General features: G+C 30.3%; 2 protein-coding genes across 6 annotated transcripts in view; both read right to left on the reverse strand.

The window, feature by feature from the left end:
- Nucleotides 1-18,152, reverse strand: part of LOC127277042 (uncharacterized) — a 229,790-nt gene that overhangs the window by 106,539 nt on the left and 105,099 nt on the right. For 4 of the 5 annotated variants that reach the window (XM_051297854.1, XM_051297857.1, XM_051297856.1 and 1 more), the window contains one exon: nt 9,272-9,535. The gene's annotated coding sequence lies outside the window, so the exon portion shown is untranslated. Of the gene's footprint in view, nt 1-312; nt 572-9,271; nt 9,536-18,152 lie in introns of those variants that run through there. The other variant, XM_051297859.1, reaches the window with a different exon arrangement.
- Nucleotides 13,019-18,135, reverse strand: LOC127277384 (uncharacterized). Its single transcript, XM_051298485.1, has 5 exons — nt 17,968-18,135; nt 16,985-17,856; nt 16,522-16,907; nt 15,010-15,847; nt 13,019-13,695 (listed from the first exon to the last, which is right to left on the reverse strand). The coding sequence occupies exons 2-5, from the start codon at nt 17,827-17,829 to the stop codon at nt 13,296-13,298; spliced, it is 2,469 nt and encodes an 822-aa protein (XP_051154442.1). The 5' UTR covers nt 17,830-17,856; nt 17,968-18,135; the 3' UTR covers nt 13,019-13,295.

Here is an 18,152-nt window from a genome sequence, read left to right on the forward strand (position 1 = left end):
ATATTGAGAGAAAGTCATTGTAACCAATCACCGCCTCATATGCACTGTTCGTTTTCATTTAATATGCTTAAGTGGCGCATTATATAGTGCACACGCTATGACACATTTTATGTATATATAATAGTGTTTCAATTCTTTTGTCCGCCAATTTATTATATAAGCAAGAGAAAATTTTTTCTTTTTTCTTCTAATTTATAAATAACTATACAAGAGTCCCAAGGACTAAAATGTGAAAAAAATTTAATGTTCTTAAATTTTTAGTAAAAAAAAAAAGATTGCAATTATTATTTATAAAAATATTATACTTCTAACCTTATTCTGTAATTGATGAATTCGGACGATAAGATCTGCAGGAAACACACAGAATTTAAAAAAATCTTCCGACACTTTGTTTAAATTCAAAAAAAAAAAAAATAATAAAATACTTTTTCTACAAAATTTAAGCGATCGCGATTTTAAGAATTTCGAACACTCCCGAAAGAAAAAAATTAATCTTTTTAACAAGAAAAAATTATTTGTTCGCGAATTGAAAAATTCAAACTCTCAGGTTGAGTTCGTCTGAACAGATCAATAGACAAATTGCAACTGGATATAAAATTATATTTGGGATTTTATGACCTTTGGATTCTAATGACCACTCTTTTGTATTTTAATGTAAACAAAAACAGGTATAAAGGGATAATTATTAAATTTTTCATTGACTCATTTAATATTCCTTAGAAATTATAATATTATGTATTCTTCGGAGTGTAATAAGAACCCTTCTGAATACAATGTAAACATAAACAATTGTTCTTTACTTGTATATACAGAAACAGGTATAAAGGGACAATTTTCAAAATTTTCTTTTCACAACATTTTAATATTCCGTCGAAATAAATTTATAATATAATTTATATATTATATATATTATTATCAATAATATTATATATTATATTATTATTAATAATATTATTTTTTTCAAAAAATTTTTAATAGAATTTTATTTTTAATTTTGTAATTGTATAGGGGATTACCGCATTTAGTTAGTAAGAGTATTTTTGCTAATTTATAAATTAATTACTGTTACCATTTAGTTAGTCAGCCTAACCATTTTTTTAGTAATGTAACTAAATAGTTAATCCAATAAAGTAATTAGTTAAACCAACTAATAAAATAGTTATGCCAATTAATAAAAATAATAACCACAAATAATAAATTAGCAGCTAAATAATTTACTGACTAAAAATGGTCATCTTCAAAATGGTAACCCCCCCCCACTTGGAAAGATTCCCCGGAAAGTGCCCCTTGGAGATTCTATCAGAATTCCGCCGGAACTTCCAACGTAATTCCGTCGGAATTCCATCGGAGTTCCAAAAAATTTCCGATGATATTCCGATGGAATTCCGACGGAATTAGTACTCTAAAAATTTTGAAAAAATTAATCGGAATTCCCTCAGAGTACCATCGGAAATTCTTTGGAATTCCGACGGAATTACGTTGGAAGTTCCGGCGGAATTCTGATTGAACCTCCAGGAGGCACTTTCCGGGGAATCTTTCCAAGTGGGCCCAACCAATCTTTTCTTACAGACTTAATTTACATAAAAAATCAGGAAGTGGTCCACTCATGACTACATTCCCCTAAAAAACTGAATTCGTCGCAAGAAAAAAATTTAAAATTCCATCAGCGTCCAAACTGTCATTACATCGCGCAATTTCGCCAATTTTAAGAAAGGATGTTGCCAATATACTTGTAAACCGATTGAGAGCAATGAAATTGTCAGGAAGAAGACTTTTCCAATCTTTTTCTATATATATATATATATATATATATATATATATATATATATATATATATATATATATATATTGTTTTTGTCTCAATATTGTCCTGACACCTTTTCTGATGTTAGAAAATAAGAAACGGACGCGTGATTTCGATGATTCACGGTGTTTCTTGTGAGAGTATAGCGGATACTTTGTTCGGAAGTCTACAAAAGTGGATTAGAGCGGACATAACATGAGAATTCCCCCCCCCCCCGGGGGGGAGTGCTCGCAGGGGTTATAATATCGAGCGCCAGAAAGGCAGAAACTGCAACTGGATACCAAACAAGTTTATATATATATATATATATATATATATGAGTCAGTGCTTTCAATCTTCTTTCGCATCCTTCTCTCGTGGAGCTTTTGCAAGCTGCACGAGGTGTGAGATATGCAGGTGCAGAATACAAAATGTTTCTACTGCTTCCACATTCTTTCGCTTATACGTGTCCGAGACCCAAAATAAGCTTTTCTACTTCTCTCTTTCTCCTTTTCAAAATTCCTCACAACTTTTAACTATTTGTTATACCTCACTTCTAACATGTATATTCAATAAAGTTTTTGCCACACAAAAGGAGAAATTGAATTTTTCACCTTTTATTATTTTGAAATCGAAAAAAAAATAATTATTAGCAAAATTGGTTGCCGTGCAGAAATTTTGAACTGGCCCCGACAGGGCCCAGGTTAGGAAGCCTCAAATTCGCATGAAACAGGAAACACGATTGGGACCATAGAAAACCGTGTTGTAATTGCCCTACCATCAGGTGCGGCGTTTCATTCCAATCCGACCCAGGCTAGTAGTGCTACCCGTGCAGAAATATTGAAAGGGCCCTGGCAGGGCCCACGTCGGGAAGCTCCAATTCCTCATGAAACAGAGAACCCGAACGGGGCCACAGAAGAAAGCCCTGTTTCAGCCCGATTAAAACCGGGGCCCGACCAGAGCCTGGTTTGGCCCCGGTCGGTTTCCCTCTTTCAACCAGGTCAGGGCCGGGTTGACGAATTTCTGTACAGGTAGACTTCATGGTGGAACTTATGTAATCTAGCAGTGCTAGCTAGCGCAACGAATTTTTTTCTACCAGGGTATTTAGATTAGAACCAGGGCCCGAGCAGGGCCTAGTTTGTCCCCAGTCGGATTCCCCGTTTTAACCAGATTAGTTCCAAATTAGCGAATTTATGCATAGGTAATCAAATTCTAAAAAATTAAAAGTTACCCATGCATAAATTCGCTAATGTGGCTCTGACCTGGCTGAAACAGGGGCAAATTAAAAAATCAAACGAAATTAGATATTACATTTTAGTATATATCAACAATTATTGTTCCCCTCACACTCTAGAATTCATTGTTTGATTATTGTATTAGGCTTTCATTTCTGAGAAGGACAGTGACGCGCGCTTTGGTACTCGGCTACATTCTCACGTAATTGAATTCCAAAGGGTTTTGGCTGAGCAGTTGTGCATTATATTGGGTCAGAGTCAGGTGGATATAGAAGAGGATCCTTAACCATTTTCTATGTAAATTGAGGAGACAACTTTGGCCTCTCCATACCACCTTCTCGATTGTAGACTTACTTGAGAAAATTATCCTCGCGACTGTCACGATCATCTTGTATATATATATATATATATATATATATATAGTATACATTGCAAAACTAATTTCATGCTATTTCCATAACGTTTTCCTTATTCTAACATTTTTTTTCCCTCAAAAAATACGACGTCTGAATAATGTGGAAACTGTAATAACATCGAAACAACGTTGGAAAATGACAGAGAGAGATGAACGTCTGTTCTTTCTCTTTACAAGGAATTTTATTAAATTCCGACAGTTCGCTTCTGACGAACTATGAGTACTCGAGAGCATTCTCTCTCTCTCTCTCTCAAGAAATAACGAGCAAACTCGAGAACACTCGAAACATTCCAGCCGTTTATTTTTTCTTCAAAAGTTAATTGTTCACGAGCGTTTTTTTTTTTAAATTAAATTGTAAGAATAATGAAGTAATTAAAAATAATTTATTTGAAAATTCGCCAATAGATGTTTTATAAGTTATCGTTTTCATATATTATTATTAATTGATAAATGATATTTACATGTGGGGAGTGATTAATAATTGAAAAAAAACATATAGAATAAGAAATTAAAAAACTGGAGTGCAAAAAAAAAAAAAGGTAATGGGACAAAGGCACGTGCCTCCTGGTAAAATGAGTATTATGTGCATACGGAAGGGAGCATGAATCATCGTTTCGCGCCATAGAAAGTAAAAGACAATAACGCCTTCTCTATGGTTTTTAGTTGCATTATTAATCGAGGGGATAAACACTTCAGTGGTGAGAAAGGTATGACGGTTTTTTTTTTCTTTTTTTTTTCTTTCTCAAAAAGTGATCTTTTCATTATTTTACAAGAGTCCTTCAGACTTGCAATACATACAGAGACAAAAAAAGAATATAAAATAAAACAAGAAAGTTAAATAGAAATAAAAAAAAAAAAACGAAATCCGGTTCTTTATAATCAAAATATAATTTTTTTTTTTCATTTACTGATGGTATGAATTTAAAATGTTCTTTATGCAAAACTAAATGAATGATAAAATAAGAGCTGTTTGCATCTTATTTTAATATCTTACTCGCTAAATTTGAATTAGTCATTTTTTACTAAGTTAACTACACCGATTCGTTTAGTAAATGAATTAGCAACTGTTTTTACTAATTGTTAGTCAAAAAGGACAAATTAATGGTAGAAAAAACTATTATTTTTTAGTAAAAATCTACCATTTGTTAGTAAAAAATTAATAATTGATAGTAGAAAAATACTAATTTTTAGTAGGAAACTACTAGTTAGTAGAAAATTACTAATAAATAGTAGAAAACTACTAATTGTCAGTAGGGAACTACCAGTTGTTATTAGATAATTAATATTTAATAGTAGAAAACTACTAATTGACAGTAGAAAAATACTAATTTTTAGTGGGAAACTACTAGTTCGTAGAAAATTACTAATAAATAGTAGAAAACTACTAATTGTCAGTAGGGAACTACCAGTTGTGATTAGATAATTACTATTTGATAGTAGAAAACTACTAATTGATAGTAGAAAAATACTAATTTTTAGTAGAAACTACTAGTTAGTAGAAAATAAATAATAAATAGTAGAAAACTACTAATTGTCAGTAGGGAACTACCAGTTGTTAGTAGATAATTACTATTTGATAGTAGAAAACTACTAATTGAGAGTACAAAAATACTAATTTTTAGTAGGAAACTACTAGTTAGTAGAAAATTAATAATAAATAGTAGAAAACTACTAATTGTCAGTAGGGAACTACCAGTTGTTAGTAGATAATTACTATTTGATAGTAGAAAACTACTAATTGGTAGTAGAAAACTACTAATTGATAGTAACTACTAATTAATAGTATAAAACTACTAATTGATAGTAGAAAACTACTAATAAATAGTAGAAAAATACTAGCTAGTAGTTGAAAACTACAAATTGGTAGTACAAAAATTACTAATTAATAGTATAAAACTACTAACTAGCAGTAGAAAAATACTTACTAGTAGTAGAAAAATACTAACTAATAGTAGAAACATACTAACTACATTAGAAAACTGCTAACTAATTTTTCAGTTGAAAACTACTGATTGATAATAGAAAACTACTAATTGTCACTAATAAACTACCAGTTGTTAGTAGAAAATTACTATTTAATAGTATAAAACTACACATTAGTAGTTTTCTATAATGAATTAATAGTTTCTTACTACCAATTAGTAGTTTTACATTATCAATTAGTTGTTTTCTACTGCCAATCAGTAGTTTTTAACTAAAAATTAATTAGTAATTTTCTAATAACAATTAGTAGTATTGTACTAACAATGAGTAGTTTTCTACTAACAACTAGTAGTTTCCTACTGACAATTAGTAGTTTTTGTTTTTACTATCAGTTAGTCATTTTTGACTATGAATTAGTAAAAACAATAAACAATAAAGATTGTCAACGATTACGTCGAATTGAATCAGTGCGTTGAGAAGTACGGAAGACTGAACGCACATTTAAGCACCTGTTCACGAAACAGTATCTGAAGTACCGCATTACATATTTTAACACACGGTTTACCATTGAGCGTGCAGCGACGCATTATAAGCACTTAACATTACCACTTAGATAAGGTCTTCCGCTTTATACAGCAAAGACTTACACGCAATTCTCTATTCCACTTTTGAAGTATAGTCACACGTCATGCAGACTGTGTCGCCTGTATAATCGTTATATGTCCGATAAAATCGCGAATTTTCTTTTTGTTGTTGTTTTTTCTTTTTTTTTTTTCTTTGCCCGGAAACGACGCCTTGGCGTCATGTCGCGCACGTGCTTCTCTACTTTACTGCTCCTTGTTTCAAACGCTCGGACCTAAAACTTCTCGACTAAAGATAGAGCCTGACAACCATATAACATTTTGTCGTTGTTTTCGGGATACACACACACACACAGAGGAAAACGTAATGGTTTGTGATAAGTATAAAATGAGACGTCAACTTGGAATTTTCGTGTAACGAGATATGCCCTCAGTTTAGGTACTTTTGTGTTATTTATAACGGAAATTTATACTCATTCTGTATTAATACAATTTACGTAAGAAAAAAACTTGCTAGAACCTTGTCAGTTTTTCTCGAAACTGCCCTATTGGAGATAAAATTTTAAATAACTTTATTCCAAATTAGGAAAGTCCCATTTCTTTAATAGGGCTCTGTCCAGTTTTCCTAGTTTGAAAAAATATAGTTGTTTTCAAACTAGGAAAACTGAACGGAGCCCTATTAAAGAAATAGGATTTTTCTAGTTTGGAAAAAAGTTATTTAAAATTTGATCTGCAATTGGGCAATTTCGAGAAAAACTGACAAGGCTCTAGCCAGTTTTTTTTGTTAGGTAAGACATTGGTTCTAAACAGCTTAAATCTTATCGATTTTTTCAACAAGTGACCCATGGGGAAAACTATTCAGTACCTCATTAGGCAATTTTAATTTCTGCCCGAGTTTTTTAAGACAATAAATTTTTTTTTGTGTATTATTTGCGAGAGTAGAAATACCTAAACGTATATACGAAACAAATATAGAAATATGGTGCTTTTGGATAAATGTTGGGACACATGGGTTTTACGAATTTAGCCTGGTTTCATCTCCAACTGCTCTCGATTCCAGCCAATCCTCAACTCGTATTGTCACGCGCATTGTAGGAGATGATGGCTTTGTCTAACTTTCAGCGGTACTTAGGTCGACAATTGCGTCCTTGCTACGAGTTGAAGTGCTATATATCTATATATTATATATAAACGTACGCTCCAGAATTCCGTCATTGCTGCTTCTATTGTTTAATGTTGAAACGAGATCATTATGAACGCGTCATGTCTTAATTTATATATATAAAATCGTTAATGAATTCTTCTTTAAACGTTCAAAAATAGGGGAATGTAGTCATCAGTGGACCGTCCTCACAATTGTACCACTTCCTAGTCCATTTTGAAAAATTTTAAGATTTTTAAAAAATTTTTCCAGGATGGCCCATTGATGATTACAAAAAAAAAATAGTGGGAAAAAACACTTTCTACAAAACGTCGAGAAAATATTTCAATGACAGTAAAAAAAAAAAATTCTAAATACATGTTAGCTAATTATTTACTCTAAAATAAATTATACGCGAAAAACAAAACATGATCCACTCATAACTACACTCCCCTACTGTATTTTTAATTTTACTTAAAATCAAAGTTCCTATAAATATTTCAGTGTAAACGAAAGTAGAATATAATTTTAATTAATTTGTTTTTATAGTGAATGAAAGAATAGAAATTTGAAAACTTTTCAACGAATCTACAGATAAGGGGTATTGGTTAAATGATGAAACTTATATTAAAGATCAGTTCGTCCTTTTCTTTTTTTTTATAGATATAGGTATGAGCTGTCTAAACTTAAAGATCAGTTTAATAAACGGGGAGAGAGATTTCCTTCCGGATTTTCCAATCGTTTCCTCTGACTTGTCAGATTTACAAATAGATGTCGTTTATTAACGTCGAGATTTCTAACCAAACTATAGATTTTCAGTTCAAAAGTCAATTTTGCCCTTTAGATAAAGGATTTTGCAGATAATACATTGAAAAAATGTTTCAATGAACTTGTAGCTTATAAATTTACATTTATAATTATAAATCCTTAATAAACTTGTATAAGTTTTAAAATAAAAAAATAATAAATAATATATATATATGGGGCATTCTTTGTCAAAAAGACACCCCCTCTGCCTAAAATAGATTTAATTAATAAAGCTCTATATGGGCTTAAATTACAGCAAATTTTGTCTATTTTTTAATGCCGTATGGCACTTTTTAAATATTAAACATGAAGACTACAAATGTATAAAAAAACTTTTAATATTGTCGAAAAAAGTAATATTTTTTTAAATACTAAGTTAAAACTAATTTTTTAAAAATAAAAATCGATTACCGGCACAGAAATCTACAGTATTGACTGATGGTAAAAGCAGGAAAATGATATAAAAAAATTACCGACATAGAAATCTATATTACAGACAGATAGTAAAACAGAAACATGAAAATATAAAAATTACCGACATAGAAATTTGCATTACCGACTAATGGTAAAACAGATTTCGTATCATCAGACGGTAATTTAGATTTCTAGGTAGGTAATTTTTAGGGTTTCGTGGCCTAGGGCAGAAAGCCTTATAGTTCCGCTTTGGCGTCCGTCCATCCGTCGTACACTCGTATGGTTTTCATAGCAACCGTTACCATGACAACTGTTTCCATGGCAACCGTTTCCACAGCAACCATTACCATGACAACCATCAGCATAGCAACCATAGCAATTCACAAATAATGTAATTATAAATTATTTATTATATACAAATAACTTTTGATCTGAATTTAATAAGCCACGAAACCCTAGATGTAGGCGCTTTGCCCCTGCTTCTTTTCCTGATTTTTTATTTTTTCCTTTTCCTGTTTTATCATCAGTCAGTAATGTAGATTTCTATGTCGGTAATTTTTTTATATCAATTTTCTGCATTTATCATCAGACGGTAATGTAGATTTCTATGTCGATAATTTTTTATATTGTCATTTTCCTGTTTTACCATCAGTCGATAATGTAGATTTCTATGTCGGTAATTTTTTAATATCAATTTTCTGCATTTACCATCAGTCGATAATGTTATTAATGATTTTGTTCTTGTTGTAATTTATAAAAAAAAATTACAAAACAAATACGAAAAATGTTACTATTTTTGTAAATTATTTTTGTAAATTACATGTTTTGTCTCTTATACACAGAGTATAGAAATCAAATGCAGTAAATTTCTCTGTGTATTGAATGTTTGTGAAATTTATGCAATTTTGGAGTTGTAATTGAAGAATGAATAGTGTTGGAATAGAAAATCGAAAAATGAAAATTCAAACTCACCTGATGCCCGCGGTAACGATTGAACGAACACGTGTAGTTTCAAGAGAGACTCATTTCCATGTCGATTTGAATCGTCGCTGGTGTATATGTGCATGTTCGATGCGACGAGAGATCGTGGTTGAACAAATTTTGTTTGGGTTTCGACGAGATGAGGATTACTATTGTGGAAAATGAAGTACGTGTCCTCTGTGCGAAGTGGTGTAGTAGCCTCATTTTCTAAGTTTAAAAAAAAAAACCTTCAACGAAGAAACACTTTTTTTAATCCTGAAACAAACAAAAAAATATATGTTTAACAAAAACGATTTTTTTACAATTGACTTTTAAATTTTGTACTGAGAAAGGAGCATAGGTAGGTGTGATGAGAAGATGGAAGCTGTGAGAGAAGGAAGGGGGGGGGGGATTTATAACGCAGAGCTATTATGATGCGAAATTGCTCGAGGCAGCTGAGCGATTAAGGGGAAATTGAAACAATGCTCGAAAATACAGGAACAATTACGTACTATCGGCTTATATCTGCTATGAACATGCGACACACACATACACACATCAAGTTTCGTAATTGAGTATACACTGTATTAAATTTAAATTTGTTGGTTCAAATGAAGTAAAAGAGAAAAAAAAATAAATAAATGGAGAAACGAGAAAAAAAAACAATGAAAGCGTTTCTGCAGTCGCGTATAAAATATCCAATTATCCTCCTACAGAATTGAGTATCGAGCGCGGTCGGATGCTGCACCGGCAGTAAATAGTCCTGCCGTCGTTTTTGGGCAAAATCTGGAAAGCAGCCAACGTGAAAGCTCGTCGTCGTCGTCGTCGACGTCGTCATGGTTCTGAACCTGGCATATATACTTTGCGGAATTTTTATGGATTTATAAGATTCTTTAGCGCTTCGCCAAGTCTCTTTCGTATCCATATCGAAATATATGAGAGCATTTTACATTTTTTTTAGAGTATAGGGTACATTTAATAGTTTTCGAAATTTATGGCAAATATTTATTTCTTTCAATTTTTACTCATACTTGCACTTTCATTCTCACTTACAATTACACTTTGATTTTGATTTCATAAAGTGAAAATAAAATGCAAAAAATGGATGATAATGAAATAATAATTCAAGTGAAAGAATAAGGATAAAAATGAGATTTCAAGGGGAAAAAGTTAGCTTTCCAGGACATTTGAGAGATCAATATGAAGAAAATTTGGAAAATTGAGAGATGAAAATAATGATTGAAAGGACTTATGTAAATCGTTAGCCGGTTAAAGATGAAGAGGATTTGTGAAAGGATAATAAGACTCTCTGTGAGAATTCTCCCTCTCTCTCTCTCTCTCTCTCTCTCTCTCTTGCTCAAGTTTCTTATCGTCGAAATCGGTTGACTTTAGTCCACCCCCAACCCCTTTTCTATATAGTCGTTTTCAACCCCACAAAGTCGCCCGTATCTTTGCAAGTTCCCTTTTATTCGCTACTCCATGTCTCCGACGAACCATTCCTTTTCACGTGCGATTTATTGATCCACGCACAATTCCACTCTGACTACTATATACTACTTCCACTATTGCCGTTTGAAGCCCAGTGACGCTCAGTGGTTGCATCCACAACACACACATATACGGTCAGCTTAATCCGAAAAGTCCCGATTATCCAGCTCTAAACTCGAGTATATATACCTGATCCGTCTCGAACAGAAATCCGATTTCAAAAGCCTATATATAACCAAAAAGGAGTCAAATGAACATTCAATTATATTATACACAAAAAAAAAAAACTCGTCAGTTAAATCTGTTTTCTAGTTTTCAATTAACCACTAAATTCATTGGTATGGAAAGAATTTTTTTTTTTTTTTCATCATTCAGAATTTATTTCGAGAAATATATTTGCTAATTTCATTAGACGATAATAAAGCCACCTAATCTTTAGACATAATCCATTCTATTTAGCTAGATTCCAATGTTCTTCAAGAGTGATAACGAGACGGTAATTTTCAAGACTAATTTATTTTGCAAAAAAAAGGTGCACGTCTTTTGCTTCATAATCCAAAGTGTAATATCCCCCGCAAGCAGTAGAGAAAATTCTACGGGCGCAAAAGGTGCTTATAAAAAAAAAAAAAGGAAAAAATTCGTTGAGCTTAATGAAGCCATAACTTGCAATTTATTCAAATGTATGCTAACCGATATTATGCTTGGTTCTCTCTTTCTATATATATTCAAAAGCTCAGTAAATCAGATCACGCACAATTTACATAGGAAAATCTTTCATTTTCCTCTCGTTATCGTTTTATATCATATCCTCTATGTTTCCAATCTCTTTCTCTCTATATTCTCTGAACCGTCATGTTAAAAATGCTTTTGATCTCGCTAATAATTTTTCACTAAAAATTTCTTGTCGCAAATTATTCATAAAGTTTCACTCTCAAAGTGCATTAAGCTCTCTCTCTCTCTCTCTTTCTTTCTTTCTTTCTCTCTTATTTAGCGCGACTTGACCCAGCAGCAAAACTGGAGTTCCATTAGAGATTTAAATATTGATTTCGTATGTGGCAAAGACCAGTAATAGAACTTCAAAAGTAGCCAAGGCATTCTGAATCACAGATCAAAGTTTAACTAACTTAAAATTTTGATAAGCTTTGATTAATCTTGTCAATATGTGGGGTATTTCATGTGAAATTTTCTTTTTTTTTTACTAAAACATTTTTTGTTTGTATGAAAAATAATAAAAATACTTATTTTTTTATTTAAAATATACTAAACCAAAAATATATATATATATATATATATATATATATATTTATGGATCATGTATTTAACGGAGAGTTTACTTCAATTTATAATTAGATACTCGCATTTTAGGATAATGTATCCTAATATGAAACCCCGGCTTTTGCTTATTAACAAAACTAATATTCAACTCAGGTAATGAGCAACATTAAATTAAATTCTTAATGTCAAAAAGAAGAAAAAAAAAATAATTGTCGCAGATAATGCGCCATGTAGAATTAATTTTTATTAATAAATAAATATAGCTATAAAAAAAATTAATTTTCACCATTATAGAAATATTTTATTTTCCTTCAGGGAATTTAATGAAAGTATAACAAAAATTAATAATTTATTTGGTGATTGCCTTGAGGGGGAGAAAAAAGCCTTATATAGAGATAATAGGGAGAGGAAGATTATATCTGAAAAATTTCGTCGACAAAGGAACAAATTATTGACCGCGTATATAGTGTCTATATATACAGGAAGAAAAACGAATTAGTTTGGCACGTTTGTGAACATTTTCTGGAATCTTGCCGAAAACCACTTTCAATCTTTAATGAATGATTTTAAAAAGAAATTTTTGGCAAAAAAAATACTTTTAATTTAAGAAATTATTTTTTGTATTAAAAATTCCAATTCTTATTAAAAAAAAAAATAAATAATTTGTATTTTTTAGAGTATATAGGAGATAAAAAGAAAAAAATAAAAGATGAAGAAGAAGAATTTATGAGAAAGATGTTTCATTGTACGTGATGAGTCGATAGGAGTTTACGAAAATGGAAAAAGAAATTCCTGACGTCGATCTGACTTGCTCGTTGTTATTGATATCGAACTTGCGAGACTCAATCGAAAAACCGTAACCCATCAGTCAACTGTCATCGCCATCAATTTAACAAACTTCCTCCACAAGTGAATATTCACTCCCATCATCTCATATAAAAACCCTTCTGTTTACATCTTCATCTTAATATTTTTGCTCTCATTAAAAATAAACACTTCTTTCAAAAATAATAAACAATTTTATAAAATACACAAGTTGTAAACAATATAAGATAATTATTAAAAAGTTTTTCTTTTGTATAATGATAAAAGATAACCTACACGGAAAAAAAAATCTTTATCTGAAACAGCGATATGTTTCCCTAGAATAGCGAAAAATTTCGCTGTTTTAGTGAAATATATCGCTGCTTTAGTGAAACTTATAGTTTTTCCAGGTGAAGATTTTTTTTCCATGTATATAAACAGTTACTGTTCTAATAACAAAAAATTTTTTTTATAAAAGCTCCTGAAGATCCAATAAGAGATCCAATAATTTAGTTTTCAATTTCTCATTTTTCATGAGTTGATTAGATAATACAGTGTATCGATCATTAAGTAAACGATCCCAAATTTCTTCTCCTGATTCATTTTCATGTTCTTTTGTCTTAAGATCACTGAATGCAATTGGAATAATATAAATAACTCTTATCAAACAATAAAGTTTAAAATTTTCAATTGATTCCATAAATTCATTCCATGGATATATTTCACCTATATTCATATTAACATCCATTAAACATTTTGCCAATGAATCGTAATAGATTTTAAATAATTTCTCATTATTCTCAAAACGAAATGCCCTCGTTGTTGTGTAATAGAGAAAAATCAAAATATCACGAGCTGGTGATGTGTAACTGGAAAATAATATTCAAATACTTTGATTAAAAATTTGCGCTAATTAAATCACGTACAAAGTATGATTGGTTTTGTTTTTATAACTTTACAGTTTTGTTTTTTGATCTTTTCAACAAAAAAGTGTAAATCAAAAGGAAAGAAAGGGGTACCAAAAAAACCTTTCTTTCTGTTTTGAAGTTTTGCTTTCTGTAACTGTTACCATAGCAACCGTTTCCATGACAACCATTACCATAGCAACCGGTACCATAGAAACCGGAACCATATAGTAACCGGCACTACAGTTACCGGTACCATAGTAACCGGTACCATATAGTAACTGGTACCATATTGTAACAGGTACCACATAGTAACCGGAACCATATAGTAACTGGCACTACAGTTACCGTTACCATATAGTAACCGGTACCATAGTAACCGGAACCATATAGTAACCGGTACCACAATTACCGGTACCATAGTAACCGTAACCATATAGTAACCGGTACCATAGAAACCGGAACCATGTAGTAACCAGTACCATAGTAACCGTAAAAATATAGTAACCGGTACCATAGAAACCGGAACCATATAGTAACCGGTACCACAATTACCGGTACCATAGTAACCGTAACCATATAGTAACCGGTACCATAGAAACCGGAACCATGTAGTAACCAGTACCATAGTAACCGTAAAAATATAGTAACCGGTACCATAGAAACCGGAACCATATAGTAACCGATACTACAGTTACCGGTACCATAGTAACCGGAACCATATAGTAACCGGTACCACAACTACCGGTACCATAGTAACCGTAACCATATAGTGACCGGTACCATAACAACTGATAGCATGACAACCATTACCATAGTAACCGTAACCATATAATAACCGGTACCAAGCTAACCGGAACCATATAGTAACCGGTACTACAGTTACCGGTACCATAGTAACCGGAACCATATAGTAACCGGTACCATAATAACAGAAACCATATAGTAACCGGTATCATACTAACCGGAACCATATAGTAACCGATACCATAGTGACCGGTACCATAACAACTGATAGCATGACAACCATTACCATAGTAACCGTTTCCATAACAACCGTTAGCATCACCATTTTGTTCCTTATCAACCGTTGCTAAGGATTTTTTTTTGCAAGCTTATCATTTGTAACCTTCTGTCAATTTTATATGAAGTTTTTCCATGAATATTTTTTTTTACTCCAAAGATCAAAAAACAAAACCATCAAATTACGACTATTTTTAACACAAAAAACCAATTTGCAAAAAAAAAACCTATTTTTAATTCGCAATAAAGACTCACCGTGTAGTCTGAAAGTCAATAAAACAGCATTTGACAGGTTTCCCATCATCGTTGTATTTGAACATCATATTATTAGACCACAAATCACCGTGATCTTGTACTTTTCTCCCTTTCATTGTTAATATATCAGTCATTTTACCAAGAATTTCGTGAAATATTAAATTAAATTTTTCACATGTTAATAAATCAAATTGAAAATTATTTTTTGTACAATATAAAAGTCCTTTTGTTAAATTTTTATATAAAGTCGAAACACCATCTTGTGAATTATCATTGGGTATAATATTAATTTTTTTTATTTGACAAAATTCAATTAAATTCATTTGATTTTTTTCTTCGAAAATAAATGATTTTGCATGAAATTTACCCAATGTTTCCATGACAATTTTACAATGTAAAAAATCAAAATTTTCAAATTTATCATCATTTATTTTATAGCCTTTTGATACCATGTCTTCTAATACAAGAATATTATCATCAATACCCAAATAACATTCGGGTATAAATTCATGATTAAATTTTTCAAAAATAAGGGGAAATAATTTTGTATAAAGTTGTATTTCTCTATTAAAAATACCAGTTTTTGAAACTATATCAAATTGTTTTGTACCCTGTGGTGGATGACGTTTAATAAAAAAATTAATTTTTCTCACATTTGATAATTTATTTACAGTTGCATTTAGATAAAAATATTGTCCCATATAACCGGAACATTTGTCAATTGGAAGAATTTCATATGTTGTTAAATTATAATTTGTCATTGAATTTTGTTGTAAACTTTTTTTAACAACTTCTAAACATTTATTGGAATGAAGAATTTGATCTGACATACTGTCACCTACAATTTTTTTTTTAAAATTATTATTATTGTTTAAAAAAATTATTATTTGATTTTAATAATTTGAATATAATTTTAGTTATTTTGAATACTTACAAAATATTAACTATTTTTATCTTTTCTTTTATTATCTATATACTCATCTAGTCACTTATTTTTCCTTTCTTAATTTTTTTTTTTTAAATCAGAAACTTCTTTTACTCTCGAGGTAATAAACTTTACTGATTGTCTCAGTAGCTATTTTTGTAGAATTTTCCACATTGTGGGTATGATATATAGTTGAACTGATAATTAAATACTTAAAGCAATTACTCATGCAATGAAACATTAATTAAACCATATATACCAATAGAATATTTGCCTTATTGTTTGGTACAGGAAAATTACCGAAGGTCGTAATTTTTTTAATATTTTTTGCAAATTCAAACTTTTTTCCATAAAATAAAAGTTCAGAACGAAAAAAGGATACGAAAATTAATTTTTTTTTACAAAGGGTATACTTATCTAAGACAAATAAAAATTCTTTGTTATTTTTTTTTTTATTCAGAACAATTTTTTTTTAATAAAATATTTCTCGAAAAAAAAAACAATTATAAAATTCTCAATTACAAATACAAAAGTTAGAAAATAAAATATTTATTAGATACTAAAGAAATCGCTTCTTTTTTTTCATAAGAAACATTCGAGTTCATAAAAAATGTCAAGCATTCTATTTTTGAAACGTTCATTTGTTTTAAATTGATTTAAATAAAATGATAAAGTCTCATCGGAAACACTTGACCATAATTGTGATGTTTCATTGCCAATTGTTTGCATATTAGACAATATTATTGGCAATGCAATAATGGCACGAAACAATCCATAAATTTTAAATTCATTAATCGATTCCATAAATTTATTCCATGGGAATAATTTTTCAATATCAATATTCTCAGCTTTTAAACATTTTTCAAATGACGAATAATAAATTTTAAACAAAGTATCCGTATATTCTGTTCTCAATTCTTTTGTCGTTGTATAATATAGGAAAACTAAAATATCATAAGCTGGCGGCGCGTATCTAAAATCAAATTTCAAATTGAATTTAATAATTTAATTTAAATATCTAAATTTAATTATTTCTAAAAACTAACATACCTTGTATTTTGAAAGTCAATAAAACAACATTGTACTGGCTTATCATCGGCATTATATTTAAATAATAAATTATTAGTCCATAAATCACCGTGTAATTGAACATTTCTATATTTTGTTGAGGGAACAAGCATTTTATGTAATTTCCCTTGTATATCATTGACTAATGCCTTAAATTTATCACGAGTCGTAGATTCTAAATCAGTTATGCAATCAATGACAGATAAGGCACATTTAACACCAGTCGTAAATACAGATGGTGGTGGTCCATCATAAGAGCGGATAATAATTTTTTTCTCACGACAAAAATCAATTAATGATATTTTATTTTGTTCCTCAAAAATAATTGATCTCGCATGATATTTTCCCAATGTATTCATTACTATTTTACAATGATCAATATTAAGGGTATTTAATTTATCATCTATTATGTGATAACCCTTTAAAATCATATCATCCAATACAAGAACATCATTTTCAATTCCCAAATAACAAATTGGCAAATAATCATTATCTGATTTATCAATAATTTCAGGGAATATTTTTTTATAAAGACGAACTTCTCTATTAAACATTCCACTATTACAAACAATATCATATTGTTTTGTACCTTTTGGTGGGCGTATTTTAATAAAAAATTTCATTTTTCTTCTATCGGTCGGTGATTCTGGTCTTGCCACTGAGACCTTGAGATAAAAATACTGACCCAAATAACCATTGGTATGTTGGACAGGTACAATTTCATATTTTATTAAAGAAAATTCGTTCATTGAATTTTCATTCAATTTTTTATTAACAATATCGAGACATTCTTGGGGTTCGAGTATTTGATTTGTTCGATCCTTCATTATTTCTTTCAATTTCAAAACTTTTATCTGAAATATATATATAGATATATATACAAGGTTTGTTTACAATTTTCTAAACTTTTAAATATATAAATATAAAATTTTAAATAATTGTTTATTTTTCAATAAATTACCTACCTTGGGTAATAAAAATTAAATTATTAATAAAATTCACTTCATTTCATTCAACTTGTTATTCTATAATTTAAAATCATTCTTTAAAAACACATACACACAATTCACTGAAGCGGTAAAACAATCATGACTGGCACGAAAATAGAAACAGCTGATTCTGAAGGCTTCGTGCATCTTATCTACAGTGC

This window comes from Leptopilina boulardi, unplaced genomic scaffold (assembly GCF_019393585.1).
Source record: "Leptopilina boulardi isolate dan_hultmark-lab unplaced genomic scaffold, ZJU_Lbou_2.1 LbouV2_165, whole genome shotgun sequence".
Lineage (NCBI taxonomy): Eukaryota > Metazoa > Arthropoda > Insecta > Hymenoptera > Figitidae > Leptopilina > Leptopilina boulardi.

Bases quoted from the DNA above. Each gene is read 5' to 3' on its own strand.
- LOC127277384 (XM_051298485.1), bottom strand. From the start codon at position 17,829: ATGAAGGATCGAACAAATCAAATACTCGAACCCCAAGAATGTCTCGAT. The intron at 15,848-16,521 runs TATGAAAAAAAA...AAAAAATTGTAG, and splicing joins TTATGAACTCGAATGTTTCT to GTGACAGTATGTCAGATCAA. The intron at 13,696-15,009 runs GTGAGTCTTTAT...ATTATTTTCCAG, and splicing joins ATTGACTTTCAGACTACACG to TTACACATCACCAGCTCGTG.